Source organism: Pollicipes pollicipes, unplaced genomic scaffold, assembly GCF_011947565.3.
Source record: "Pollicipes pollicipes isolate AB1234 unplaced genomic scaffold, Ppol_2.1 Scaffold_4295;HRSCAF=5057_pilon_pilon_pilon, whole genome shotgun sequence".
NCBI lineage: Eukaryota > Metazoa > Arthropoda > Thecostraca > Pollicipedomorpha > Pollicipedidae > Pollicipes > Pollicipes pollicipes.
In genome coordinates, this window is record NW_023596461.1 from 6066992 (window position 1) to 6094755 (window position 27764).

The 27764-nt window shown below is 48.1% G+C and overlaps 1 protein-coding gene and 1 non-coding gene across 2 annotated transcripts in view; one reads left to right on the forward strand and one right to left on the reverse strand.

Moving 5' to 3' along the window:
• The window catches only part of Snoo (Sno oncogene), a gene marked incomplete at its 3' end in the record, with an annotated part of 38641 nt that extends 35001 nt beyond the window's left edge, over nt 1-3640 (reverse strand). The window contains exon 1 of the mRNA XM_037219497.1: nt 2444-3640. Within this exon, the coding sequence (XP_037075392.1) occupies nt 2444-3451 (1008 nt within the window). The remainder of the gene's footprint in view (nt 1-2443) is intronic.
• A 303-nt stretch (nt 3641-3943) lies between these two features.
• Nucleotides 3944-4032, forward strand: TRNAI-UAU (transfer RNA isoleucine (anticodon UAU)). The gene is given in 2 exon segments: nt 3944-3981; nt 3997-4032. It is a non-coding gene; the product is annotated as a tRNA-Ile (tRNA).
• The last annotated feature ends 23732 nt before the right edge of the window (nt 4033-27764 follow it).

Sequence of the window (27764 nt, forward strand, 5' to 3'; positions counted from 1 at the left end):
GGCTCTCCGGCACAGTCGGCCGCGGCGAAACTTCGGTCCGCCAATCTGGGCAGGCTGTCGAGGGAGCGCTCGCCGCCGCAGGGAATTTCAAGAGCCTCCACCGAACGATGACCCAGATTTGAGCGGCGGCTCTTTAAACACCAGCCGACATACCGCTGGCCTTTGCGGCGACGCCCCGCCTAACGATCAATATCCTCTGCATATCTGCATACGGCGATGAAGCAGCCGCTCCACACCGTGGTGTCACAACACGAAAGATCTTAGCGAGTAGCCAACTTACAAAAGACTTGCCTTTTCGACCAATTTGGTGTTTGAAGTATGTCTTATGAAGATACGTATTGACGCAGCATGCTTGGGCACGCGGCGGTATGAAAGGTGGCGCCTGCTGGTCGTCCAGAACAATGCACGGTTGAAACTAAGGCCAAGAAGGCGCCAAATCTCACAAAACCCATTCTAGCACGTGCACCAGGTGCGGAGGACTCTCTATTTCGCAGCCAGTGGACCCTGAGCCCACCAAGAACAGAAATTATCAACACTGGCACATAACATACCTAGGTCTGACATCGCCTATGAACACGGCGCTGAAACTGTGCTGGATTCCGCCCTGCGAAATCGATGAGCCCTCTGCGATTTCGACTCAACGAAACATTGCTCAATTCCTGGAACGATTCCGATCCAGTTGGTTCCAATGAAAAATATACGGGATGGGCCGTCCTTTGGGCTACATAAACCCTGCATACGTAATAACATTCGAAAAGACCGCACGATATGTGGCGTCCAATTTGTGCATATATGTGCTGGGAGAAGAATATGTCCTTACATTTCTATTTACGTCCAACCATTCCGTGCTCATACTTACGTCAAATCACTACTTTCAGGCTAGCCGAAAAGGGTGTGATACGATTCAGACAGGAACGGTACAAGAGCTGCGATTACGCTGCACGGCCGGCGCCAATGGAACGAATGCGGCTTATTACGCATTGGCCACCGCGCACCAATCGTGCGAATCAAGCCCATTACCGATTGGCTATACTGAGGGCACCACCGGGCCGGGCCGGGCCGCGCCGCAGCTGAGCCGCACCCCTGCACCCGCGACTCTCCCGATAACTGCCCGCCGGAGCCGCGGTCTCGCTGGCGATGCTAGCGGCAGCGCGCCTAGACAGCGGCCGGCGCCGCGGCGGGACCGACCGAAGCTGAGCCGCACCCCCACACCCGCGACTCTCCCGATAGCTACACACCGGAGCCGCGGTCTCGCTGGCGATGCTAGCGGCAGTGCGCCAGCCAGCGGCCGGCGACGCGGCGGGACCGGCCGAGCACGCGCGACGGACGGGACCGCGGCGCGCCCGTCGCGCCATGCTGCAGAGTGCGGCGGCCGCCCGGCGACGTCCGGTGATAGCGGTGGCGCCGCGGACGGACGGCGAACGGCGGCGGGATGGTGCTCACCGAGTGCGCTGCAGGCTTACGCGCTCAGAGGGAGCATTCGCGGCGGATTGTGCGGGTTGGAATTCGGTGGGGAGGGGGGGGGGGAAGGGGGCGTGCCGATGGGGTTGTCGCCCCAATATATTTCAGATGTGTCGGTTGGGTACTTTTGGGGAGATTTGAAGACGAGTCCGAATCTCGATGTCCCACATTTCATTTGTGGTATCGCTGTCCCTAGAGAACGTGAATGTAAGGTACGATACACAGCAATCGATCACGAACATCCCGAATCGGGTCATCTTTGCCTGGTGTGTCTCACATCTAGACCCACTGATAACCGGAAAGCGTGGTGAGACGAGCACAGCTGGCTTGGTTCGCCATGCAATGAGCTCGCAGCCGTTCAAGGCATCTATAGATCGGCACACTTCTTAGGCCGAAACAGCTTCAGAACTCCGACAGAGCATCGCTGAACCGTGCGAATGATGCTTCGGTGCGCAATCTGTGGTCCAAATACTGTCAACCACGTGGCAGCTGTTCACCAATTAACTAGTTCTGCGAGTCGCCCTCGTTGGTACCGACCATATCAGCTACCTGAGATGGTCGCCGACTAGAGTTCGCGGGCATCTCGTCCCAGCGCCGTATTTTGGGACCAATAAATTGGCGTTTTGTGCAACGATTTACACCGGTGCGATTTCAAAACAGCACGCTGAGATGTGTGCCGACGGAAATACACGATAGTGGTTCTGGGAAGGCCCGGCGAACCTGCTACAGAATGGAAGACTGCGCGGTTGAGGACTTTAGGGGCGCGCAAACCAGGGGTGGGGCGGGGCGGGGTGCTGAGTCCCCAAACGTCCTGAAAATTGAACATTGTTCTTAGGGTCGCTGACCAGAAGCAAATAACAACATGTGCCTTTCGGCACGTAACTTGGAAAAGCTTCTGTTGCCAATGTGAATCTGGACGGTCCGTCTGATAGCTCCGCCGTTAAGCCAGATCACCGCGCACACACCACAAAGCATGACTCACCTGTTTCCGTTTGAGTGTCACATCAAACTTGTTCTTGAATTCCTTGAACAGAGTCTCCTTCACATCCAGTTCGGCTTGGCCGGGGCACAACAACAGGTAGTTCCGCCACTGGGAGCTGTCGAAGCCCCAGTGCACTGTCCTCGTCTCGCGGTTCTCGTGCGTGTGAGACACGAACTTGATGGGGGCGAACAGGCCGCGGCAGTCATTGCACTCGATGCAGCGCGCCGGCGAGGACGTGTACAGTTCGAGCCGCAGCGTCCCCCGACACTTGCCGAAACATTTATGATGCACGTCCATTCGCTGCTTCAGGCTGCAGGAGTCGTCCGATTTGAGAAGTTGGGGTGCGCTCACGTTGAGCAGCTCACTGCAGAGCCGCTCCGCGTCGGTTTTGGTGATGAGTCCGCATTGCGAGGCGCTGGGCGGCAAGATGCCACTCTTCTTCAGAACGTCCAATTGCTCTTTGCTACACGTGGAACAGAAAATGTGCAGCTCGTCACAAACAGCGTGGATTTGTGAAATACTGACTCCTCGCAGCACTGAGTTCAGTACCTGCGGGAGGCAAAGCCGTTTTTCACCCCCCACGGAGAAACAAGATATAGTCTCGCCCTCCAGGCAGGTCTCGCTAACTTCGCCCCACGCCTGGTCGGGCGCTGAGAGAATAGGGGGCGGGAAGGGGATGCGCGGCGGAGTGGGGCTCGGATCCGCCGGCGAATCACTGTCACTGTTAGTTTTCGTTCCCGAAGTATCAGATGATTGTTCACACGTGCGTTTTTCGCAGACCGTCTTCGGCACGTGCACGAGCGCGGCCGGCTTCAGCGCACACGATGTCGCCTTCGGCTTCAAACAGTCGTCGTCGCTGACGATAGATTCACGTTTGAAGTGGGCAAACTCGCGTGGTCCGGATAAACTGTCCATAGCTGAAGACCGGTAGTTTTTGAGGACTCGTTTAATATGCGGGCTGTATTGGTCCTGCTGTAGAGAATACCGCCCGTTTACCGTTTCCATCATCACGAATTCACCAGGGCTGGTCGTACGCTCAGGGTCCGGAGAGCGCACTAGTGCAATCCGTCTTAACACGTACTTTCTCAAGTCATTTCTGAGCACTGTGTCACTACCCGAGCCGTCATACCCTCGACGCGCACCACCGCCCCGCGCTGCACACCGCACCCCGCAGCAACCCCACACGAAGTGCCGGCAGTTGCCACACACACACACACACACTCGGCGGCCGCGAGCCACGAGACATCTCGCCGATAGGCGGCGCCGAGGGCCGGACTTAGTCAGCTGACTGCGCCGTTGCCATGACAGCAGATGCCAAGAGTGCCTGTTCTGAAGGGCAGGTTTTATGTGTGGTGCTGTGTAAAGCATAGTTATTTTAATTTTCAAAATCTTGCATATTAAACCAATGTATCTTTACCCGCAACACTACGAGAAACTCAAAAACTCACAACAGTATGTTCATCTTCGGCTGGTATCTCTATAACGCGGCTGCGGCCGGCGGCTCCAGTGGCGCAATCGGTTAGCGCACGGTACTTATACGACAGTACTGAGTTATGCCGGGGTTGTGAGTTCGAGCCTCACCTGGAGCACGCATTTTCCGCGCGTGCTTTTGCTTACGGCTAACAAAAATGCATACTTTTGCCCACTTACCCTTATTACTCGGCCATTTCATTACAGCAGCACGGTTGGTCGCGGGCGTGGGTTCGGGACCCACCATGGACAGTTACTTTTAATGCTTAGGTTGAGAACAACATTCTCAAAATCGGCAATGTAAAAGGACATTTGAAAATGGGATGAGACCATACGACTTGGGACGTCACGCTTCATGCCTTCGGCTTCTTCTGGTGGCCTATCTCCGGCCCTCTGTTTATGTGAGCATGAAAACAGAATGCTGAGGAAAGGTGACGTGTTGCAGAAAATGGACGGGGTAAGGCTGCGAAAACGGCACCTTGAATAAATCAAAACAAATTAAATTATTTCTTGTTTGAGCAAGATGGTGAACATTTATTGCCCTTTTGCCTCGGAAGGATCATGTCTCGTTCTGCCACTGACCTATTAATCGATGAACAATTTACCGCGCGCCATTCATTCCAGCCGTCTTTTGTGTGTTGGAACGGTAATATTGTTCTCAAAATTGATGGGTTGAAGACAGTCTCACGCCGTGCCGAATGCAGAGGAGGGGCCATGGGGCTATGCCCCCTTCCCTCGGACATCTCGTGAGTTTTCGGTGTCCCGAAGGGGCGCCAAATTTCATAGTGAAGGGGGATTAAAAAAAACTCCATATCGGAACCAAATAACCTTTGTTTCAAAGCGCACCAAATGCAAGGGGCATCATAAACGGTTCCAAATCTTACTTTTTCGAGAGTCAAAGAATCCAAAGGATGCCATAATGCCCACATCCTGTATTTCCTGACGAATGCTGGATCCACCCGTTTAGCGGGCGATCACCAAAACGTTCATTTCGAGGCACCATAATTTTAGATTCGGTGACCTTAGCTTTAACTTTATGCTAAAGTGGTATTCAGCTGCAGCGAGCACCAGAAAGGAACTCGACCCATCGCTTTCAAGGGGCAATACAATGTGCTTTCCACCAAGGGTGCAGCTTTGCATATGGGCTGCCGGCAGTGTAATGGTTACCGCGTCTGCGTTAACCACTGCGCGTGTTGGAAATCAGAGGTACGGGGTTTGATTCCCCGCGGTACCTGCCCTTCCTGCCAGGGTGAGAGGCAGGCGACGCTTAAAGCCCTAGCAGTTGAGTGCGTCGTAAAGTCCCAATGACGTGACGACATGGGGCTTTGTATCGCTTTGGGGGCAAGCCCTTCCTCGATGTTGAGCTGCTTCTGCCAATGTTGGGCTGTTGCTCTCCCCCCCTCCCCCCCCCCAATATCGGGATGGGCCTATGTGCGCCTAAGATATCACAAAATTAAATCACTGAGCCTTTGGTTCAAAAGGTTCTTGGGCTGTCTCGGTGAAATGGAGCACAAACACCGCATTTCAGACGATGCGCATAAACGTAAAATTCAAGCGCGTCTTTGCAATCGTTTTTGTTCTGCGCAGGTCAGTGGTCGAGCGACGGATCCCCGCAGCCACATCGGAAGCCACAAACAACGCTCTACAGCTGTGAGGAGTATCACTAGTGGTGGAATCAGGATTTAGTCAGGGGGAGGGGGGCACGCTTCACTGTGAAATTGGATCTTGGAGCCCCGAAACTTGGTGCCTCCCCTCTCATAAAATTGATGCTCATCTCGGCCACTTCATGTTCAGATCCTTATTTTCTAATCGGGAAACTATCGACTTCTGCGCATAGGGGAAGGCTAGACATAGCTCGAGATACATGTGCATGACGCACCTTCATCTTTTTCCGGAGGCTGATGGATCCTTTCAAAAATATTTGAGAGGAGATGTAGAAAAACGAGTTAAAGTTAGCCGTTAAGCACATGTAACAGCTAACTTTAACTCGCTGTTCTGTTCCTTGTTTAGATTTTGAATTAGATGGTATACCATCCAAGTGAGATGGTATACCATCCATTGGATGGTATACCATCTCACCCTGGTATACCATCTATTTCAGACATAACACAGCTCGACTGGACTGACAAGCCATCGTCAACTTACGTACAACGAAACCAGCGGAAAGTTTTCTATTGTATGTCGCCTTCTAATGTCGCTGGTGTAACGCTTATGTTGATGGTGGTGGCACAAAGCTGCGGAGGTATTGAAATTCACAGATTGTTAACCCGACATACTTCCTTGTCGTAAAACATAGCAACGATCAGTTTCCTGGAATATGTAAGCCGCTTTGTGTCGTTGACGAGGAAATAATCAAATTTTGTACTGCGTGCTTTGGGCATATTGCAGGAGAAAGACTGTGGACAAATTCTAAGCGAGAAACATTTATGTGACTCGAGCGATTCATAATCAATATGAGCTCTACCTATTCAAAAACCAAGAGATAATAAGTATACTGCGCGGCCGGCACGTAAAACTATCTCCCATTCGAAGATGGAAATTCATCGGAAAATGTGGCTACTGCTCTCTGAGATCAAGCTGCCATTAAAAGAAAACGCGCCGCACGTCGCCGCGCACTCCTTCATGCAGAGCTAGCGACGGCAGGAGCCAAAATGGCGCTCAGAGGCCATGGCGCAGTCGGGTTTCAAATACCCCCCCCCCCCCCCCTCCTGGAAGTCAAAGGCTCTAACCACTCAGCCATCACGCCCCCGATTAGAAGAGGTTGTCATCTCGTATATCTGGAACTTTTGCGTCCGTATTTGTTTGGTAACGTCAGTACCCATCTACAAATGTCAAGGGGTACACCCATTCTTGTCAAGAACACACATTTCTTCTCCTATCCCCTCATCTCTCCCAAGTTCTTTATCGTGAATAATATTTGGCCTATCTCAAAAAGCGACACAAAGGGCTTGTCCCCAACTAGGGATATGCGTGGGTTAATTGTTCAGATTGTCATCCGTTGGCTGTTAAGGTGTAAAACATATTAACCATTTCGATGAACAACAGCTTCTTGCGTAACGCCGAAAGGAACGATTTCTGCGCAAGCAAATTTTTCAAACCAAATTTTCAAACACACTAAATATTCATTCAAGCACACAACACAAATTCAGGGGGTAGCGCAGTTTTGTTGTGGTAGAGGCGCATTTTCGTTGTTGCTGTCGGCAACTACATTTGTTACGCACAATGTTTCGCGTATTTTAAAACGATAGCTTAACCGACCTGTCAACATTTAGGTATATGCGTAGGTTACTTGCCTGAAGTTCCGTCCATCAGCTATTTTAGTGTAAAACATAATGATCAGCTCGATGAACAATAATTATTTTTCGTCACGCCGACGCAGAACGGTTTATCCGCACATCGTGCTTTTGCATCGACATATTCGGTAGTATATGTACATATCAGCGGAAAATGTGCCTGGCTCACACTTTAACCTGCCCCTATTGTTCAGCGTTGGTTCGATTACGGGCATGGTCAACTGCTGTTGTTATTACTTTACACATATATCTGCACAATGGCGATGGAAGCCATTGTGGTCATTGTCCAAAGCAAGGTGTTCACTGAGCTCCAACCTTTTTAAGTGGCATCTACGGTATTGAACAAAAATGAAAAATCCGGACCTAAGAGACCCCTGCAATTGACTGCACAGATCTGAACCGATCTCCCGGATTTCATCAAAGTGGTGTATAGGCTGTGTGGCCAGGGGCGAGCGAGAGCCATGGTACGATAAGGACATAGCGGTGAACAAAAGTTGGAAAAGGTGGAAAGGCAGCAAGAAATCAAATCACCAAGATCTCCTCCAACTAGTCCACCGCATTTCGTCCACTTTGCTTCCAGCAATCCATTTTCTTCTTTTCCTTGTTATGTTGAACTTTTTGACTGACAGATGGATCGGCAGCTACCAGAAAATACAATCATGATATGTTTAGAAATAAATCAAATAGAACCAATCAAAAATGAAATGACTCCATCGAATAAATCGTGGGTACTTTCATGTTGTGATGGTTCATTGGGCTCTATCAATAAAAGGTAAGAGTTAGGAGTGTTGCTGAATTTTCTTGGCGTTTGGAGAAGAGGAGCCCTTGGATAAAACGCCTTCGATATCCGCGTAGAAGGCATCTGAGACCGTAGGTTTCACTTGAGCGATTTTCAGACTGACACTCGGAATGAAATACCACGAATACGAGCACGTACAGCCGTAAAGCGCCATGAGCATACAGCAACGTGAGATCATGATACAAAAATGTAATACGTGATGCTTACGCCACTGTAACTACCTATTTTCACTACGTGCGTGTCACTAACGTGCGCGCGTACGTTTGACGAGTAGTGCAGCCTGCAATATTCAGAGAATCAAACAAAAAATTACACAGGTGAAATTTCCTGATCAGGAGCTGAAGGATCCTTTCATCTCAGCATGGGTCCCTGGCTGCTGTCATTCTGTGTATACGGCGAACGGGGCCCCTGGTCGATCTAGAGGCCCCCAGAGGAATAAAACACACGCTGATCCGCTCCCTGGTGCGACAGGCCCTGTGATCGGGACAACTGGTAACGGGTCGACCCAGGGCTCTCGCTGACGGAAAGGATCCCTCGTTGGTGCAGGGAGTCCAGTAATTGACACCAAGATGCCTATTTGGCTTACCGGCCCCTGTTTGAAATAGTGCGGAGAGACCTTTGCTCTGGGGCTTCTAACGGACACAGTGGCTGTCCACCGTCTAGTTGTGAATGTGGATCCTTACATCATCATTCTTCATATCTCCTTTCGTGGTCAATAGGGCCCCGACCAATGCCAGAGGTTCTTTGGCATTCGGCGTCCCGCCCATGTCCCTGTTCAGCGAATGTGCCCGTGGCCGAATTTGGGCCTATTGCGGGCACAGGGTCCGAGCATATCACCTCTAGCTTGCCCTTCGGACCCTCCGATAGGGCCCTTGATCGTCGATCCCAAGGGGCCCGAATGGCCCCTCGGGACCTTGGTGATCAAAGGACCTGAGGGGATCATGTGTCCCTGCGCCCCCCCCCCCCCCCACCCCTCTTACGTGCGCGCATAATGCTGGCAATGTTGGAATTCGGTTTCTGGCCTGGTGAAGCTAAATATGTTTTGGCTATTCGTGATGGCTACTGGACTTTGTCGTCACTTGAATTTAGCGGTTTTTGAGGCATTTTGTGGTGCATCCTGGAATGGAAATGCAGGTTATGATGCCCCAAAATGAAGGTTCTTGGTGCCCTTCATCAAAGTAGCCGATCCAGGATGTCGTCAGGGTGGAATGCACTGGAAGGCATGTGCTCATTATCAAATCGCTACACAAGCGCTTTCAGGTTTACTTCGCTAGGCGCCGGACCTGACCTTTTGAAACCCATGGAAAGACCCGAGGTGCTCTATGGACCATCTGTGTTTGAATTAGTTCGGGTTGCGGTTGTTATAGGATTTCCTGGCCGATCGGACCTCTGGCTAAAAGGATACCTAATGGGAACCGGGTGTGATGTGCGGAGTGTCAGGGATGTATGTGGGTCATGGAAAACAGGCTTCATCTATGAGCAAGTTTTCTGTGCAGCAACATGGGATGATTTACTCCCATCCTTGACGGAAATCGGTCGGTAAAATCTCGCCTCTTGCCCCCCCCCCCCCCGCTTTATGGGAGTGTCAGTGCTGGGAGGTAGTTGTCGCAAACCCCTGAAGCTCTGCGTTTTATTGCATTTTATCTGTTTCCAAAAGTAATCGCAAACCCAGGCTGTGTTAATTTAAACCTGAAATAAACGCTGCTATAGCTTTTACCGATGTCGTGCCATATAGCTATGCGTTGAAGCCGATGATACACAGCTTCTATATACACAGCAGAAAAATGTGTTACCCGGGAGTATCACTTGTCAACGATCTGCTTACTAAGACAAAATCACTGATTGTCCAGTTTTCAAATATTGACCTCCAGATGTCCACCATAGTTTCTGGGCCCTCTCGACTAGGGGACCGCTGCAGGATTTCGTCAGGCTGGAAAAGAAGGGTTGGCCTTTGTGTTTCTCTTTGGGGGGAGGGACAGACCCATGAACCTTACCCATCTTATTCTCAACACACATTCCTTCACCGATTTCGTCCAATTTATTGCGCGTTTATGGTTTTCGCTCCCTTTTTTGTGTAACGTGCCATTGGAAGCCAAAAATCACCTGCTCCGTCTACGAACCACTTCCATAGCGAACACAATCAGGATGACGTAATTTTTGCGCAGTAAACTTACCCCTGAGCAACGCGAAGGCTTAAGATGACGCGGGTAACAGGTTGAGTGACTATGGGTAATGGCGACAACTTTATCTTTGCCTACTCTCATTCACACGTGGGTCGGGCACAGATACTCTTTCCAGGGGAAGGAACCAAATATGCGTGCGAGGTCATGGAGTAAGGCGGCAGTGAAACGGTTTTACTGAAAGAAACAGGCGCCTTACTCTTTTCAACTCTACATTTCCGAGCAGTAAATGCAATTATATATCCGAGAAGATCCATTGTCATCACTGAATAGCCGTGACTGAGTATTTAACTACTATGAAACTCCTTCGCGGGCGAGTAAACAATGCATTACCAATCAATGGTGCGTTAATTTACGGATACAGGGGTAAATCTTCTTTCAGTGGGAGTTAAAAGCTGTTGCTTTGAGTCAGCCACCTTCAATGTGCATGGAGGTACTGAGCAAACGGCGTTGTGATGTTAGAAAACGGTTGTACTGACGGTGTTCAAGATTTCGAGCTGGGCACATCCTCAAAAGCTTATCTCTAGAGGATGAGCACAGGACAGAAGGTCGGCCTTAGTTTCATAGAAATGCTTCCTCAAAGGCGTCTCATAGCTTTCAAAAGCTAGGTAAAGTGGTATTTACCTCGTTTTGTTTTAAAGACGGATTGTTTGCTGGAGAAAAACGCAGCGATTATTGGGCCATAGCATCCCCCTGCCATAGTGGGCACCACACGTGCCCACAAATGGTGGCGCTTTGAGGCCGTTCCAGAAAGCTGCGGGAAGCCAGCGATTTTTAGTAGCTGTTGGGGTCCTCTCCTCCCGGAAGTGCTAGCCACTGGAGCTTAAGGAAATGCTTCATTGAATAGTACAATGGCAATGCACCAGGGCTGTCGAAATTTGGTTGCCTCATTCCTTCGCTTTTTGATCGAACAATGCCACGCAGCCAGGGGTGGATTCCAATGGGGAGGCATGCCACTCACCACCGTTGGCCATTCATGATGTTTTGGTTTAATGAAGGGGCATCAAAATCCTATCGTGAAGGGATACCAAAACACTCATTTCCGGGCACCATGAGTTTTATTTTCAAGAGGAGTTTCTGTGCCCTTCACCTTGACGAAATCCATGATCGACCGGTTCTTCACCGTCCGGCGAAGTGGCAATACAAATTTGCATTTTGGGGAGTTATGACGTTACCTAATTCCAGGGGGCACTATACGAGGTCTTAAAATGTTGATTTTCCAGACGACAGATTTCAGGGGGCAACGCACTGTTCATCCCCCTCCCCCCCCCCCCCCCCGTTGTCAGTGGGGCCGGTCCATTTGGTGAAGGGTTACCACAAATCTTCAGTTTGAAACACCATGCCCTTTGTTTTTGTGTGACAGCAAATCCAAACGGGTCATTAACGGCCAAAACATTTCCATTTTCAATGGCACCAAAATCAGTGACAACGCAACTTCTATGCTTTCCACCCTGACGAGATCCTTGGTCGGCCCCTTCCGTAAAAATGCATCAGGTAATCATGTCGGCATCCTGGCCCGTATTTTTATGAGGTGTCCAATTCAAGGAAGGCACCACGTAGGGCCCCAAAACCTTTAATTTCAAGGGGCGTCAGACAATCGAGGACACACATTTGTACGAAAATATGTATTTCTACGACAATTCAAGAACGCCCCAATTGAAAATACAGAGACAGGTGGCCAGTTTTAGATCCCGAGTGCCCCGAGGGGCTCTTTGGGCCCCGAGAGGCCGACGATCAAGGATTCGATGGAAAAATCCGAAGGGCAGGCCGGGGCCATATGGAGGGACCCATCCGAAGGCCGCACCCTCAAAAGGCAGTCAGAGGACCTCTTGCACCGATCGGGGGCCTCTGGGACAGGAGGATCTCTTTGTCAGTCAACTAGCCGAGGTCACCTATGCTGAACAGTCGGTTCTGCGCCGGTCTTGGCCCTGGGGCCTCTCTCCCAAGTCGGGGCAGGGCCGGGCTTGCAAACGTTAATCCGAAAAGTCGTACGTTGGCCTGGCCCCTGTGCTGATCAGGCGCCTAGGAAGAGCCCCGTGTCGACAATAAGCTCAAAGCCGGCCATGGTTATATTTGCTCAACAGGGACAGGGGTGGGACCTCGAATGTCGAAAGGCCTCATGCGTTGTTCAGGACCCCCCTGACGGTCAAAGGAGACATGAGAAAGGACGATGCACATGTTGGCATTCACAATGAGACAGTGGCCTGTGTCAGCCAGAGGTCCCAGAAATAAATGAAAGGCCCTCCGCATCGTTTGCAACAGAAACCGATGAGCCTAATTGGTGTATCGGTGCCAAGCATTGGACTCCCCGCGCCGGTAAGGGGCCCTTTTGTGTCAGTGACGGCCCCTTTGCCGACCCTGTGCCAGGTGTCCAGGTCAAAAGGTCTGCCGCATCAAGGGTGGGACCGGTGTATAATGCATTTTTCTGAGTGCTCCGGCTAACGGCTAAATGTGACGGCTCAGTTGTGCGTGATTTTGGCGTGATTGGATCCCCTGCTGCCTTTCCACTAGCAGGGCTTCTTTGTTAACCGCGGTGCCACTCTCTTAGCATGATCGGCTGCGCCCGTGATAGCATTTTTGTGGGTTCTTGAAGGGAATCAAAAATCAATATACAATTAACATTGGACGATGCCTGCAGCAAGATCAATCGCCAAGAGGCAGATATATGCGTAACGCAGCAGCACTAGAAGTTGAATATGTTCGTAACCAAACAAATGCAAATTGTAAGGGTAGGGCTTAAGTGTGAGCAAGCTCCCGGCGGCACGCACGTGGGAAACCCAGTATCCACTTATAAAAGCAAACAAACAACGCTCTCTACATTGTTTCAAACAGGGGCCGGTAAGCCGAGCTGGTGTCTTGGTGCCAATTATTGGACTCCCTGCGCCGATAAGGGATCCTTTCAGTCAGTGGAAGCCCTAGGTCGGTCCGCTGCCAGATGCCCCGATCAGAGGGCCTGCCGCAATAGAGAGAGGATGGTGCGTGATTTATTCCTCTGAGTGCCTCCGGATTGACCAGGAGGTCCCGGTTGCCGTATCACCAGAATAGTAGCCGCCAGGTACCCGAGGCTGAGGCGGAAGAACCCTTCGGCTTCTGACCAGAAAATTTCACCTGTGTGATTTCGAGTTTGATGTTCTGAATATCGCAGTTACACGTTACTCGTCACACTTATGCGTGCACGTCAGTGACACGCGCGCAGTAACAAATTAAAAATATCAGCAACATGAGCGTTAGAGATTACGCTTTTGCATTATGAGTTTGTGGCACTGTACGGGCTATTCCGTTCCGAGCATCAGTCTGAAAATCTTTCAAATGAAATCTACGGTTCAGGATACCTTTCACGCATGTACCGATTAATTACATAATGCGTTCGAAAGTGCTGCTTTCCGATGCGTGGTCGTTTCGCCGCCCGTTGACCGCCGCCGGGCGTCAGCTGTCGGGCCGACGCCGCGCGGCCCATGAAGACTGTAATGTACTTTCGACGATGCACTTTCTCCTGGATTGCGAGCGCACGAGCTTGGATTAATCCATCTCATTTTTTGCTGAAGGATTCTAAAAAATGATAACTTCTCCAGGTGATCAAGGGTGGGACATATCAATTCAACTTTGTTTACTTAGTGTCGATGTGTGCAGGCGTTCAGTCCAAGGGCCACTTTCGCAAAACCCAAGAAAATTCAGCAACATCCTCGACTCTTATCGTTTTATTGACAGAGCCCAATGAACCATTTTAAGAAGAATGGCGTCCACAATTTATTTTACGGAGTCCTTTAATTTCTGACTGATTTTATTACATTTTCCTGAAACCACACCATAATTGTATTTTCTGGTGGCTTATGACCACTCTTTCAGTAAACACGCTCAGTATGAAAAAGAGAAGAGGAAATTGAATTGCCGGACATAAAGTGGGCTAAATTCGGAGGATCAGTTTTGGGGCGATGTTGGCGATTGGATTTCTTGCTACCTATCCACCTTGTCCACCTTTTGCTTACCGCTGTGCCCTTATCTTACCATGACTCTCGCTCGCCCCTGGCCACACAGTCTGTACATCACCTTGATGATATCCTGCAGATCGGTCCAGGTTTGTGTAGCCAATAGCAAGGGTTTCTTAGATCCGGATTTTTAAATTTGTGTTTAATTTCTTAGATGGCACTCAAAAAAGTTGAAACTAAGTGAACACCTTGCATTGAACAATACCTACAATGACATCCATCGTCACCGAGCAGATGTATGTGTAAAGCAACAATAGCGGTTGACCATGTCCGTAATCAGACCAATGTTGAACAATAAGGGCTGAACAATAAAGTTCATGTGGGAGCCAGGAGCATTTGCCGCTGATATGCACAAATACAATTGAATCTTTGCGTACAAAAACACAATGTGCGGATGAATTGTTCCACGTTGGCGTTACGAAAAAAATCGTCATCGAGCCGATTATTAAGCTTTACACTAAAATGGCCAATGGATAGAACTTTGCCCAAGTAGCCGACGCATATCTCTAGATGGTGACAGGTCATTTAAGCTATTTTTTTAAATACGCGAAACATTTTGCGTAGTAAATATTTTTTTAGAACAGTACCATTAAAAATGCGTCTCCACCACAACAAAGCTGCGCTACCCCTTGAATATTCGGGCGGGTATTGGCGTGAACAAACAAATACCGATGCGACAGTTCGAGATATTTGAGATTACGACTTGATCTTAGCCGTTTCGCCATAGACAACAGCAGTCGCGCATTGTAACCAATTTTTACGTCCGAATGCCACATAAGTCCAGATTTCCTCGGCGTGGTATATGCAAAAACCTCGCTTGTTGATTCCATAGGTATATAATACTATTATTATATATGTCAATATATCCGTGGTATTTGATCCGTCTGTATATATATATATATATATATATATATATATATATATATATGTATGTTTGTATGTATGTAGTATGTATGTATGTATGTATGCTTTTATGTTTTGTAGCTTTTATGCAAGTATGCTTTTGTTAATGCAAGTTTTATTATACGCAAGGGCAGCACATTTTATCAGTTTCTCGCGTGTTTGTTCAATTGTTCGAATTAAACCTTTCCTTGTTTTCGGTAAGTCATGAATGAAGTCGCCCATACTCATCTGTATCTAAGTTTAAACAAGCTAACGTTTCAAGGACATTCGTTTTCATTTCTCAAACACAGTCATGGCTGAACCATCAGTTAACAGGCTGTATATGCGAGACAGGTTTTGGTTGTGGGTTTTGCGCATATTTTGGCCTGGCGCTCCCTCCTGCAGGTGCAAAGTCATGCGTCGTGATAGGGATGTTGTGATCGTTCCAATATAGGTCGAGTTGCAGAACATCACCAGGACAAATATCCCACCGACTGACGAAACCACTGAATAAAAAGACATCACCTGTTGCAAGAGCGGTACAACAGGTGGCCTTATCATGAAAAGCAACGTTACAACGGACCAAAGCCACGTAAAGCGCACCAGTATAGCGTATGAACTTGAACCCAAACGTATGAACCTATGAACCCGAACGTATGAACGTATGAACGTATGAACGTATGAACGTTGAACGTATGAACCCGCACGGAGAATGCCAGCCCCGCAAGTCGACCTTTATTGGAAAGACCACAACAACCCAGTAATTTGAAAGTTGTAATAGCTTTATTCATGGGAGTAAGTCAGGAAAATGGACACATAGATGAGATGATATTTCGGCAGTGTGCCTTTATCAAAACAAATAGCAGAAGTGGAGTCAAAATTGCCTGCCGAATATCCTACTTGAATTTTCATATCTAACTGAGAATTAGAATACGCGAAAAATGCGTGCGCGTGCAAACGAATTCAAGCAAATAGACATGACGTATCACGTTTCATTTAAACATGCAAGCGAGTCGAATCAAACAATTATCACACATCACGTATCAATCATACATGCAAACGATTTTAATGAAACAGGCATCGCGCGTCATGCGGCAGGCATCACTTACACATGCAAGCGATTTTAAGCCACCACACATCACACATCAAAGCACATATCACGTTCGCATAATCGGCTATCATCAGCTCTGTACTTTAAGATTGGGTTGCCGGCTTTTTATAAGAGTAGATTCACTCATTTTCCTGTTTGGGTGGTCCTGCGCTCTGTAGATGACATCCACCCCTAAAAGGGGCATAGAGTCTTTACGTCCTTGGATTTCAACCTGAGCGTGTTTTGCCAAAAAGTGGTCACCGAAAGGGGTACTCTTTTAAGGGTTTTTTAAGGGATTTTTAGCATCTCGCAGGTGTTCATTATATCTGAAACGAATACAGCGCATGGACTCCTCGACATAGACTACGTCCCTCCCATGCTTTTTTCGCGCAGATTATACATAATCTCGTAAACAACGTTTTTTTGCACGCAAATCCGTTGAAACCCAGACTTGCATAAATCACATATATTGCCACTCGGGCACTTAGGCTTCGAGATAGAAGATTTCATCTCAGACTTTGTTTAGCTTATTTTTTTCCAAGCCGTGCGTGCGCGTAGTATTGATCTTCTAACGATGTGTTTCATTTTCTAAAGCAAGTGCACATGTTCACGAGCATGTTCCATGGGGCTCTAAACAGCTCATGAAGTAGTGAAAAGGAAAGAAGAAGCATAAGCAAGATAAGGACTTTGCTTTTGGGCAATGGATATTATCCACAACTTTTAATTGGAATGCTGGAAGAAGTAAAAAAAATTTAGAGCGCGTGGGGGATAGGTGGTAGGAGGCGGGAACACGTCCTAAACTGCTCGTACACATGGCTTGGAAGAACGAAAATAAGCTTTAAAAAATCTGTGATTAAATTGTATGTCGCAAGATCTTCTTTTCTAGGCGTCCGGGTGACAATAGATGTCATTTATGCAAGTCAACGTTTCAACGGGTTTGCACGCAAAAAGCGTGGTTTGCGAGTGGGACATAGTCTGCGTCGGAGAGTCCATGCGTCCTATTCGTCTCAGATACAATTAACACCTACGAGATGCCAAAAACAAAAAAGGAAATGCCTCTTCCGGAAACCTTTTTTGGCAAAACACGTTCAGGCTGAAATCCAAGGAGGTATGGCCACTATGCCGCTTTTAGAGGTCAAAGTCATCTACAGAGCACAGGGGCACCCAGACAGGAAAATAAGTGAATCTATTCTTACAAAAAATCGGCGGCCAAACCTCAGCGAACAGGGCTTATCATGACCGATTATTGACGAACGCGTTATATGCCTTGGTGTGTGATGTGTGCTGGCTTGATATGGTTTGCACATGTAAGTGATGCCTGACGCGTGACGCGCGATGCCTGTTTTATCAAACTTGTTTGTATGTGTAGTTGATGCGTGATGTGTGATGCCTGTTTGTTTCAAATTGCCTGCATATTTGATTGAAGCGTGATGTGTGATGTCTGTATACGTGAATTAGTTTACTTATACACGTATTTTTCGCGTATTCTAATTATGGGTTAGATATGCATTGTATCGCAGCAATGGTTGTCACTTGTTCCTCGTTCAGTCCCCTGAATTTTGGTATAAAAACACGTATACGATCTCTAAAAACTGTGGCTCGCTGTTTAAAAAAAAACTGGAAAATCAAGTAGGATCATCTGCGGGGAGTTTTGAATTTACTTTCGCTATTCGTTTCGATAAAGGCATACTGCCGAAATACCAACGCATCTATGTCTCCATTTCCTTGGCTTTTCTCCTGGGAATAAGGCCATTACTACCGCCTTATCTGATGATATTGTTCCACAGCTGGAGATTAACTTCCGACTTCATCGAATACAAATAGTTCACGGAGATGTTCAGCTAAAGTTGTTCCGTATGTTGACAATGACGCCAGTCGAGCTAGCTGGTTCCTCGAAGTTCGCTTTCGCTCCTGTCTTGCTGGCTCTAGCGTTTCTAAAATAGCGACTGGGTTGATGCACTGGCCGCGCATTTCATCAACGTTTGCTCAGTTCTGACATGTTCTATTGCGTTCTGAATGGGGGCGGCCAAAGCGCGCAGCGTGAGGGTCGACCGCCTACAAAGAACTTCTCATTTGGCTTCTAATTCATGCTCCTTCTAGGCATGCCTGCCGTCTTTCATATGTAGATTGCTTGCGTCACCCCCAAATCCCCTGCTTTGCTTCACAGATCAGGATTATCCCTGTTAGGAACACTTTTAAGCCTAACAGATCCTCAGTTCTCACTGGCTTCTTCTTCCTGTTGTGTCTGCTGGATCGACTAGCACACGACTGTTGCAATGTTATTACTTATAACGTCATGGACGACACGGTCTGGGTACGGCGCTTTACAATGAGGAACAGGGCCCAGGATAATCCGCTATTAAATTATCAAAGCGCCTCCAAGGAGATCACATGAAGTGGTGGGCGCCGGGGGCATCTCCAGACGGGCCTCGCTTTGACAGGCTATCTATCTATGCATGAAGTTCACAGATAATGGAAAGCCTTATAGGGCATCGCGCCGGGCGGTTGAGGATGCTGTAAAGGTCAGACACACGGCAGCACGGGTAGCCCGCGACCGTTGCGCCGGCGATTATCAAGACGAGACCAGCTACCAGCACATCCTCACTCGGGCGCTTTGAAGTGTTACATGACGAGGATAACAATAAAATGGAAGTGAATGGGCTGGGCTACTGTATGTTGTCTATAATATACTGTAACTGTGATCGGACCCGCTCAAATATGTCTGCTGATGAAATGTCAGAAGGAACATGCCGATGCAAAACCACTTCAAAAGATGGCGAAATATGCGCAGGGTATTCCGTCAAACGCTACTGATGGGAAATATTGGGACGCCCTGTCGACCATGTCAAAAGAACGCGGTTTAAAATGTCTGTTGAAGCGGATGTGTCAAATGGGGCTTGAAAGGATGTTAAACGACGCCTTGAAGACAGCGTTCCACATTTGTGTGGAGTTTTGAACTGAAATAGCCACACTGAAGATCATTCGGTGCAGCTCACAGTCCTGCCGTTCTTAAGACCCTTCTTGTTTCTGAGGCACACGCCCGCGAAGATGTGTAGATTATTTAAAGGAGAGATTATTTAGAGAGTACCCTGGCATCCATGACACCATAAAACCTCATTTAAATCCTGCTATTCTGTTGGCCATGCGGTGATCAACGCACAGAAAGCACGAATTTCGAGTCGTTCCTGTCTGGCGTTCGTGAGCACGATTTCCAGACATAACGACCGTCAATTGGTTTTAAATCAATGCTGTTCAAGGTACGATAACGCTATCAGGCAATGACTTGTTGAGGAGCATATTTACTCAAAAGAGAAATCGTGTTGGGTAGAGCAGTTTTTCACGGAAAATGTTACCAATAGTTACAAAGTGAGCTCAATTCACCATATCTGATGCTTGCTTCAAATCTTTAAATGTGAAGCATCCCCCTTGATCAGAGGGTCTAAGTACTGACAGCTCTTTATGGTGCTTATGGTGATTAAGTGAGCTCAATTCACCATATCTGATGCTTGCCTCAAATCTTTAAATGTGAAGCATCCCCCTTGATCAGAGGGTCTAAGTACTGACAGCTCTTTATGGTGCTTATGGTGGTTAAGTGAGCTCAATTCACCATATCTGATGCTTGCTTCAAATCTTTAAATGTGAAGCATACCCTTTGATCAGAGGGTCTAAGTACTGACAGCTCTTTATGGTGCTTATGGTGGTTAAGTGAGCTCAATTCACCATATCTGATGCTTGCTTCAAATCTTTAAATGTGAAGCATCCCCTTGATCAGAGGGTCTAAGTACTGACAGCTCTTTATGGTGCTTATGGTGGTTAAGTGAGCTCAATTCACCATATATGATGCTTGCTTCAAATCTTTAAATGTGAAGCATCCCCTTGATCAGAGGGTCTAAGTACTGACAGCTCTTCATGGTGCCCGTTTACTGGAGCAATTCAACACCCTGCTATTTATCTCCAGCAAGATGCTTCTTGCGCGGGCGTGACGAACAAGTCATTGACAGGCGTCTGGGTGTTGTGATTGTGAAGATGATACCAAAACCGAAGAGAGTAGACCCACTCGTCTCTGGGACTGTTTTCGCCCAGCATGGTCGATGCGCCGGAGTAATTGTCACGAGGTAAGCAGCTTCACGTGCATACAGTATGTGCGTGCTAAGTTCCAGCTCCCTCTTCTTGAAAGCGGGTGGCCAGGTGCCTAGTCATGCCTCGCAACTTTAGCAATGAAAATCTGTTTGGAATTAGTTGCGTTTTAATTACTGTGGTCACAGCGTAGTAAGTTCGCCATGTCTAGGTAGGTGCGGGTCACAGCGAACTGAGCTTAACACCTGGGTAGTTATCATGGTCGATTATCCGTCTGTAGACCACTATGCGAGATGTGGTTTCTCAAATGCGGCGTCGGAAGCTTCTCAGTGGCGGACGGCGTCGAGCTTGTCTGTCGTTCTGTAGACGAAGCATGCACGCATAACACGTAGTTGGTTTTATGTCTTTATACCCGTTGGCGGGGTCTCCGATTACTCCGATTCTTAGAAACGCTCCAAACCACCCGGTAAATTAATGTAACTCCTTTGCGTCTGGCCGTTTTCGCACCTAACCACAATTTCGAATGCCTTTTTCCCCGTCTTTTTCCCATCCAAACTGTGTTGCTTACGACCGTGAGTGGCCAAAATCAGAACCCGGGTTGGGCTCATCTCAATGTTACACTTCCTGCGGTGATCGAATGGGAGGATTACATGGTACTGCTACTGAAAGGCTGTTAGAAAATTGTGTCTGAGGACATGAAGTGCAGCATATATCATCAAAATACCCCAACTTATTCTTTAAATAATTGTTGTGCTTCCAGCTGAAGACTGCATGGTATCAGCTGTTCATCATCAGCGGTTCCACATATGTCAACTGGGCGCGCCAGGCGACAGAGCCCGCATAATTTCCGGTTGGTTGTCGAAGATAAGCTCAGCCCGCGGCCTTACCTGTAAAGTCATTTGAGGCCCATTGAGATGTAAAGGACGTTGAGGAATGAACAGCTATTCTCGTGCTTGCTCCCGCACACTGAATTCCGATACGCTGCCTCTGTTACGGAATGCGCATCACACATCACAGAATGTGGTTAGCGTAATGATAAGCGTAGTGCAGCGAGACATTTCGTCCCGCCAGTGGAGGAATTTTACACCGGAAACTGCTTGCAGGCGAAACCGCCTATTTACCGTAGCTTGCTCTCTACCATTTGTGTACAAAACGTCATGATTGTCGCGCCTCATCGTGGATGAATGTGGAGTGCTGCGGAGCGCGCTACGACACATCATCAGGGCATGGATGAAGCTTAACACCAGCAAATCGTAGAAGTTTGTAAAATTGGCATATGAAGTTCTTAAGCAGACTTGTGTTCGACTCGAGCTGCGTCATGAACCGGCTCATGAGTCAATCGTTTTGGGATGAGTCGTGAGCTGAGTCAGCTTACTCGGAGAATGCCGTTTTGAGTCATGAGCTGGATCACATTCCTCGTAAATTTCATGAGCTGAATCACGAGCCGATCATTGCTAAAAAAGTTATGGCAGTGAGTTAAAAGGCTGAAATGCGGACAGTAACTGGCAACATGAGGAAACACAGGATGCCTTATGCATAGTAACATGCCATTTCGTAGTGTCAAAATGAACACACAGAATTAGTTATAAAGCTATTTACAATATCAGCATAAACATTGTTGTAATTTGTAACTAGCAAACACAATATTGTCGATCCTGAACTAAGCGTGGCAAATTTCAGACAGAAATCAGAGGATATTGCATAATACAAACATCCCACATTCCTGTGCTAAAATTAGTGATAGATTGTCTGCTTGCTATAAAATCTAAGGGCTGGTCATATTTTTGCTAAAATTAGTGGAAGATTGTCTGGTACCTTTCAACCCAAGGGCTGGCCATATGTTCCATTGTCAATCATCACAAAAACGAACTTACCTATACCTGACATTCCATTCACCACTACTGGAATCGCTGTAAGCATGCAATTGCTAAGGCTGTATGAAATAAACAGTCATAGTGGGAAGATCGTCTCTTCTCATATGCGGATTGCTTATCGCTGAGTATGACGCCCCCGGATTCCATCATTAGCTATGTTTATGCAGCACACAACTTACAAGTGAGAATGGCCAACAAATTTAGTAGTCTTGGAGTGCGAGTTAAGTGGCGCACAGCACTTTTATCTCCAGGCAGCGCGGAGACCTGTTATGGCCCCTGAATCATAGAATGAACCGACTAGATCAGATATGAGCGAGGTGGGTAGATGATACCCTTGAATTTGAGGTATGTTGGTGAAAACGACAGTCGGCGCTTACGCGAGCCTGTCTCCAGTTCAGTGGTTCAGATTTCAGTCCAGTTCAGTTAAGTTCAGTTTATTGCTGCTTGGAAGACGTGGGTCGAGTGAAGTGGGTTTTGCTCGGCTTGTTTATGAGAAATGCAACTGTTATTCGCAATGTTTTTTGTGTGCGGGTAAGTGGCTAATTTCATGACATGCTTGCACCTCATGATAGCTAACTGCTATTGCAAGACCTGCAATCCGATGTTGAATTATTGACATGCTATCGCCGACGGCATGGCTGGTGGAAATGTGATTACCTGCGTGTGAATGCACTTGGCTAGCACTTGGCAGGTGCAGACCGCCAATTGTCGGGTTTAGTGCAATCTAGTCCAATGGCATGCCATATGACTAATGGGTCTGGGTCGTAGATGCCAGGTAGAATGTACCAGCCTGGAGCTGAGACGTAAGAGAGCTGGATGGTTACAGGTCACAGAAAAAGTATTGTTTTCTGCATTGCATTTGGAAGGTTTAAGCTACAAAATATGTTCCTAGGCTATTTGTACCTGCTTTCCACACCATGATATATATATATATATATATATATATATATATATATATATATATAGATGCATAAATAAGTTAGACCTGAATAAGGTCTTTGATTTTGCAAGCTGCGTGATCAGCGAGTCAAATCATGCAATGCAAGCGATGAGTTTGAATTTGGTTCAGTCCAAAAAAATAAGACTGCTATGAATCATGAGCTTAGTCGGATCCCAAAGTCCGTGGGCTAGTACTGAGCCAACTCCAAAAATTTGAGTCGAGCACAAGTCCGTTCTTGGGACCCACAATTCAGAGTTTGAACCCATTTGAGCCCAGGGCTCGGATTTCACTTGAGATTAGAACTATTCAGTTTCCCCACGGCACCCATTTACTGGCCGCCCTGAACACGCAGTACCAGTTACCAGACGGATCATTTCTACCAAACACTAAATTCACAAAATACCAAGAATTCAAAAATGCCCCAGTTATGCACGCAAGAAAAAAAAATTGGCTCTTGGTTCCGTGAGGCATTCTGAAATTATCGTATTTTGAAAAGACGCACTATAATTTCGTCTTGTCTTTAACAAAAATGGCCAGCATGTCCTCGAACATGTTCAATTTTCACATGGTGGTGCATTCTTGCAAACGGTAGCTGACACGGTTTTACCACTGATCCGCACGAGCGTGAAACATCAAATGCAATGTGTTTTCTTCGTGTAGCTCATCTCGGCGTCATCTGAAAGCCCTTTTTCACCAAACACCACAAGTGGTTGCACCACACTGTCTGACGCCATCCTCACCTTGCGTGACCTCACAAAGCGGGCATGACAGAAGCGTTTCGCAGCGAGCAGCTTCCGCAGGGCCTCATCCCCGTGGGGGCACGGAGCCTGGTGATGTGGTGACGACAGAGGGAGCGGCCGCGTGAGTCCTGAGCCGCCACCTGGCGGGGTGATTGGCCTATGCCGATGATCTGCCAGGGCATCGAGCAGCTCAGAGCTCTTCCTGCTTCTGCAGTGACAGCTTTTGTAAAGCAGTGCACCTGGCGTAATTCTTCCATCCCGTTGGGTTTCGGTATTAGCGCTCACGGTCACAAAACCGCATGTATTACTGTCCTAAAAAATGATATTTCTGTTTTCGATGTGTGCATATCTGTGAAAACGAATTTGTTGTCCGGCATTTTCGCAGATGACTTCCTCCACAAACACACAAACTGCGTCTCAGCTCGCCTGGTGCAAATGTCAATGAGACGCAGCGGGTGCAGTGCAGATGTCGCTGAGACCTAGCTGGCCTGATGCAAATGACATCGAGACTCAGCTGGCTTGGTGCAGATGTCATTGAGACTCAGCTGACCTGGTGCAGATGCCGTTGAAACCCAGATGACCTGGTGCAGATGTCACTAAAACTCAGCGGGCCTAGTGCAGATGTCACTGAGACCCAGCTGGCCTGATGCAAATGTCACCGAGACTCAGCTGACTTGGTGCAGATGTCATTGAGACTCAGCTGACCTGGTGCAGATGCCGTTGAAACCCAGGTGACCTGGTGCAGATGTCACTAAAACTCAGCAGCTGACAGTGGGGACTACGTGTGTCGGAAAACAATCAAAGAGGGACGATTTAACCTGAGAATAGAAGAGTCTGAGCCTGAAAGGCCTGAGGAATCGACGCTTCAACAATTGCACCACGCACCACGGCCATACAAATCTGTCCTAATGATTTGGAGATGCGGCTGGAGCCCAGAAAGGATATTTAACTAGTAACGCCTACTTTCTATGACTAAGAAACAGTTTCTGTATTTTGGTATTACGGCTGCATAAGCATCAAGGCAAGACCCAGATATTTTGTGTCATTGTCATGTTCGCATGGCTGTGACAAATCTTCGGGTCAGACAGGTCGATGTTCATTATTTGCATTACCATAGATTGCATCAACGGCACAAAGTACTAGCACGCTAATAAGTGATCACTTTAGCTTCACCTGGAATCAATTTATGAAACACGAGGGTCCCCGACCTGCTCCCCAAGATAGCTGTGGTGATAACTTATCCAAGATTTCCTTGAACTCTTGTGGAGACTATGCAAGTTCAAGAGGGGGTCATTAAGTGCAATGCATCTGAATTGCATGCGTGGTAAATAAGAGGCCTGCATAGATCACTCACTTCTGTCCAGGGGCGCAGCAAGGATTTTAAAGGCAAGGGGGAGCGCGTCCATTTTAACTTTCTGTCAGAAGTTATCAATAGTCAAATTGGAAAAATATGGGCCTAGGGGGCCTGTGGGCCCTTGGCTGCGACCCTGTTTCGGATATATTCAAGGCGAATCCCGCGTTAAGTATATTTAACTTGAGTCAGGTCAATGGTCAGAACCTATGTCGCCTCCCTTCAGCCCAAATTTGCTATGCTGTGGATAATAGATGTAATAAAGAATGCATTGGAAATATTTCTGATGAAAAAGTTAAGGGCATTTAAGAGGATGCATACAGCTAGCAAGGTTACGAGGCCAGCGTAACGTCCAGGGCTTTAAAAGTTCGCATCTGGACTCCTAGCGTTCTTTGAAATCGAGTGTTATACCAGAGTACGGATGATACCTGGCGACTTGACGTGTTCCTGGTTGGGGGCTCTCCCAAATTTTAGGTCTCTGACATCTGACACAGCTCACAGCCGCCTGAAAATCCACCTCTGAAGCTGCGCCACATGCAGCGCTGAGCATGACGATTGATGCTGATTGCTGATTGTATGGCGGTTGACGACCGATCGTGACAAATAACGGCGATCGACGTGGATTGTGGCTTGGTGTTGGAAAATAAGGGACAAACAGGCCCATGCCGAACACTTTTGCAATTTGTCATTACTGAGTTGGCTTTGGCTATTTTTGGGGAGCAGGTGAGTCGAGACGGTTCTCGTGGTGGTCAAATAGAGCCATCAGCTCAGGGGCGGACTCACACATTAAAGGCTGCTGGAGTCCAATGCGCTTTGGTGCTAAGTAGTTTCATCGAGTCACACAAAGTCCAACATTCCCGAAAGTTAGCGAGCCTCAAATCCACCAGTATCAAAGGTGGTCCCGCTCGTTTGTTAGTGGTACATTAATGTGATGACACGCATTATGATACCTTATACAGTGGTATTATGATGAATTTCATACTTCACTCGGTCCCTCAGTAAATATGCCATGATTCGTTTAGGAGGAGATGCAAATAAATGGGGTGCAAAAAATCGCGGCATAAAATGTTTGTCCGGGCACGAATGCACCACATGTCGAAGTCGGAGCTGGTTGGACGATTTTCAACGGTAGAGGAAACCATTGGCAAAAATAGGCGTCAAAAAAATTGGGAAATATGCTGTGACTTTTTATCAATTACGCCTTTAATCTCAAAAACTAAATGTGGTGGGCCCAGTCTATGTTACGTGACGCTGAGAGCCTTGCTATAGCGTTAGAGGAGGATGCAAAGACAACTTTCGGCATTGCAAGAAGTGATAACTTTTGCAGCGCTCCTGCCGGAGATAGCCCTTTATCACCGGGACGGTAATTGCAAAAGTCTATTAAAATGTCGAATAATCGCCTCCGTACCTACCAATCTGGCCAGCTCTTATTTCGCACAGCGCTGTTCCCATTGCTGACTTAAGATGGCTGCTGCTTGAGCCACCACCACCCATGACAGACACACAAACCATGACTGTGCGCAGACCAGGTGGATCGCTTATCGTCGAGGGTTCAGCGTCCACCGCTGAACGCGTTATGATGATGCTTGCGGAACCGGGTTCGGGCGACCATGGCGGGCACACCGGTGCCACGGCTCTTGTTTTCATGGAAAGGACGCGGCTGCTTTGCACACGTGCCTCAGCCGCGTCGGGTTCCGAGCGAATCGTTGCCCGCGTGCTTGACGCGTTCGGGAATGTGAAAAAGTTTCCTGAAGGCGTGTCAGGAGGATGAAGGTAATCCGGAGCTATGTTACGTATTTATGCGCAGTGTTGTCGCGTGTAGGGTGCCATGCTCTGAAGCTCCGGTGTGTATAGGAAGATACGGCTGCTACCATAGGCGATCTTGCACGCTTTACTAACAAATAGGCGCGCATAGAAATATATTTGCGTCCTTTGTTATGGGTCAATAGGTTTGCATTCCACGTTCGTAAGATTCGTTCTATCGTAACTAACCTTGCTGGTAAAACAGCTTCCCTGAAGTGGAGAACGATTCAGAACATGTCTGGAACATTCTGAAGGAGCAAGGCGCGAATGCCTCGAGACGTGTCTGCTGGATCGGCCCAGGGAGTCGCCCCTGTTAGAGCACCCTTCTGTCGGTGGCTCAGCACATCAGCATCTGCGCTTTGGAAGCACCGAAATGAGACCGCGCCCGAGCGGTTTTTGTGGATATCCTCCACCTGTATTTTCATCCAGCAGCCTAAGCAAAATCCCTGAACGTTCGCATGCAAGCGTGCATTGTCTAAACTCACCGCAAGAAAAGAAAATAATCACATCGATAGAGACGGAGGCCGTGTCCTGGAGCCGCACTGAAAAACTCCCGGCGCGACGCTGAACTAAGCGCTAGCTGACGCGGCCAGTGACGCCCGAGCTCTGAGCCGATCCTCTTTAGCCACCTGCCCGTCACGCTTCCGACCGAGCAAGGCCGCGTCGGCCGGCCACTCCGTCAGATCTTATCCACGGCCGTCGCAAAAATGTTCCTTGCACGATGGTGGAGTGCCGCCGATCCGGATCTAGCGACGTACCTTCGGTGGGAGTGACGTCTACGGGGAGATTGACGCAGGCGTAGGAAGGGGTATGCGGTGAAAATCATGAAAAGGGTT